This window comes from Sinocyclocheilus rhinocerous, unplaced genomic scaffold, assembly GCF_001515625.1.
Source record: "Sinocyclocheilus rhinocerous isolate Xijiao unplaced genomic scaffold, SAMN03320098_v1.1 scaffold2041, whole genome shotgun sequence".
NCBI lineage: Eukaryota > Metazoa > Chordata > Actinopteri > Cypriniformes > Cyprinidae > Sinocyclocheilus > Sinocyclocheilus rhinocerous.
In genome coordinates, this window is record NW_015649795.1 from 193,279 (window position 1) to 195,108 (window position 1,830).

General features: G+C 38.4%; 1 protein-coding gene across 1 annotated transcript in view; it reads left to right on the forward strand.

Moving 5' to 3' along the window:
- LOC107710985 (ethanolamine kinase 1-like) overlaps positions 1-648 on the forward strand; it is a 53,122-nt gene extending 52,474 nt beyond the window's left edge. Inside the window, exons 8-9 of the mRNA XM_016515888.1 lie at positions 393-466; positions 576-648. Of these exons, the coding sequence (XP_016371374.1) occupies positions 393-466; positions 576-648 (147 nt within the window). The remainder of the gene's footprint in view (positions 1-392; positions 467-575) is intronic.
- The last annotated feature ends 1,182 nt before the right edge of the window (positions 649-1,830 follow it).

Genomic DNA, 1,830 nt, shown 5'->3' on the forward strand with positions numbered 1-1,830 from the left:
TCAGAGTAGAGCCACTGTTTCACCATGGTGAAAAGAGATTGAGGGGGATCAGGCATTTGGTCAGGATGCTTCCTGCATGCAGGTGTTCTGGCTATGTCCTAATAGGAAGACCCAGGATGTGTTGCAGGGATTATATCTCTTGGTTAGCCTGGCAACCCCTTGGCATCTCCCTCGAAGAGCTGGAGGAAAAAGATGGTGAAAGAACGTATGGGAGGTCTTACTTAATTAGTTACTACCAGGACTTGATCCCAGATAAGCAGAAGAGAGAAAGAATGAATGCTTGCAAGCTTTAGTAGTGTGCTTTATTAACATAAATAAATGTTAACGGGCTAGATAATAAGCCATGTTTGTAAATTTTTCAATTTAAGACTATTTAATTTTTTTTCCCCTAGGTGGCTCATCTTTTCTGGTGTCTATGGGCTCTCCTGCAGGCAAAACATTCCACCATTGACTTTGACTTCCAGAGGTTGGTTACCTTACTTTTTAAATTAGTAATCAATTCCCAATATTTGGCAAACTGAGGGAAAATATAATGTAATTGAAACATTTGGGTTTGTGTTTGAAATTTCTGTCAGAGCTGTAACACAGTGGACTGTGCAAATGGGCAGGACATATATAATCTTTTTGCTCATAGACATCCTGATTTGAGTCTCTGTCCTATCCCCCATGTCCCATAATCCATATGAAGCCAATGCCAGGTACAGTGTTTCACGTCTGAGCTCATTATCTGTAATGCGGTCACACCTTCACGCAAGCTATTAATATGGTGATCATCAAACCTGTAAACCTTCATCATCTCGATAAACAAAGCAGCATGATTCATTAGAAAATGCATTGTGAGGAATAAGCCTTGTATTTATCTCAGAAGAAGAATAGGATTCAACGCGGGGCTTGAGCCAGTGGAGGACATCATTCTGTTGAGTAAGTGATTTGTGACCCATGCTGGCAAAATGAGTCGGAATGTACACAGGCTAATTTTGAGCTACAGGCAAAAAAAGTGAAAAATTTGAGGTTTTCACAAAATATAATTTCATTAAGCCCTCGTCTAGCGATCCCAGTGCTCCAAACAGTAATTAAGCATTTAAAATGATTTTCTGAGAGGAGTACCTTTTCTCTGTTCGCTTCTCACGCTGACTCTCATCTGAAGTGCCCGCATAAAGACGACACCCACGGCATTCTATCCCGATATACATACACATATTTGCAGTAGGCTAAATGTATTTAAGTATTCATGCAATCATAATCTGCTATATCTTAAGTTAAAGTTTGGGTAATTGTTGGGGAAAAACATCCGATGTGTAACATTATATTTGATCCGTGCATTACACTGTTGTAGCAATGCCATATAAGAGGTGATTTATTTATACTGTCGTTGATTAATACTCATGTATTGTTGATCGTTTAATCTAATTATCACCCAGTTTTCTGTATTGTTGCCTCTATATGTGTGTGTGTATTTGCCCCAGATGAAGTCAGTCTCGCGATATTTGATGTGTACACAGTAAATTCCCGAGTGTTAAATTAACACTGCTTGGAGCATATATGGTCCCACTCTAAAAGAGTGTTAAAGTAACACTGAAGCAGTGTTAAAATTAATGAGATAATTATGTGATTAATTAAGTTCTGATTGATCATTAGTGATGAACAGCTGCTGTTAACAAGCAGAATCACTGAAGAAAAGAGAAACAAGGATTACAACTGACTTCAGCCACAGCCTTAGATAAAATCAACTGAAATAAAAGAAGACATTAAATCTCTCAAGATCTCAGCAGAAGATGATTAATCATCTCCACAAACAGCATCACCAGCTTCACACATTACTAACCAGTT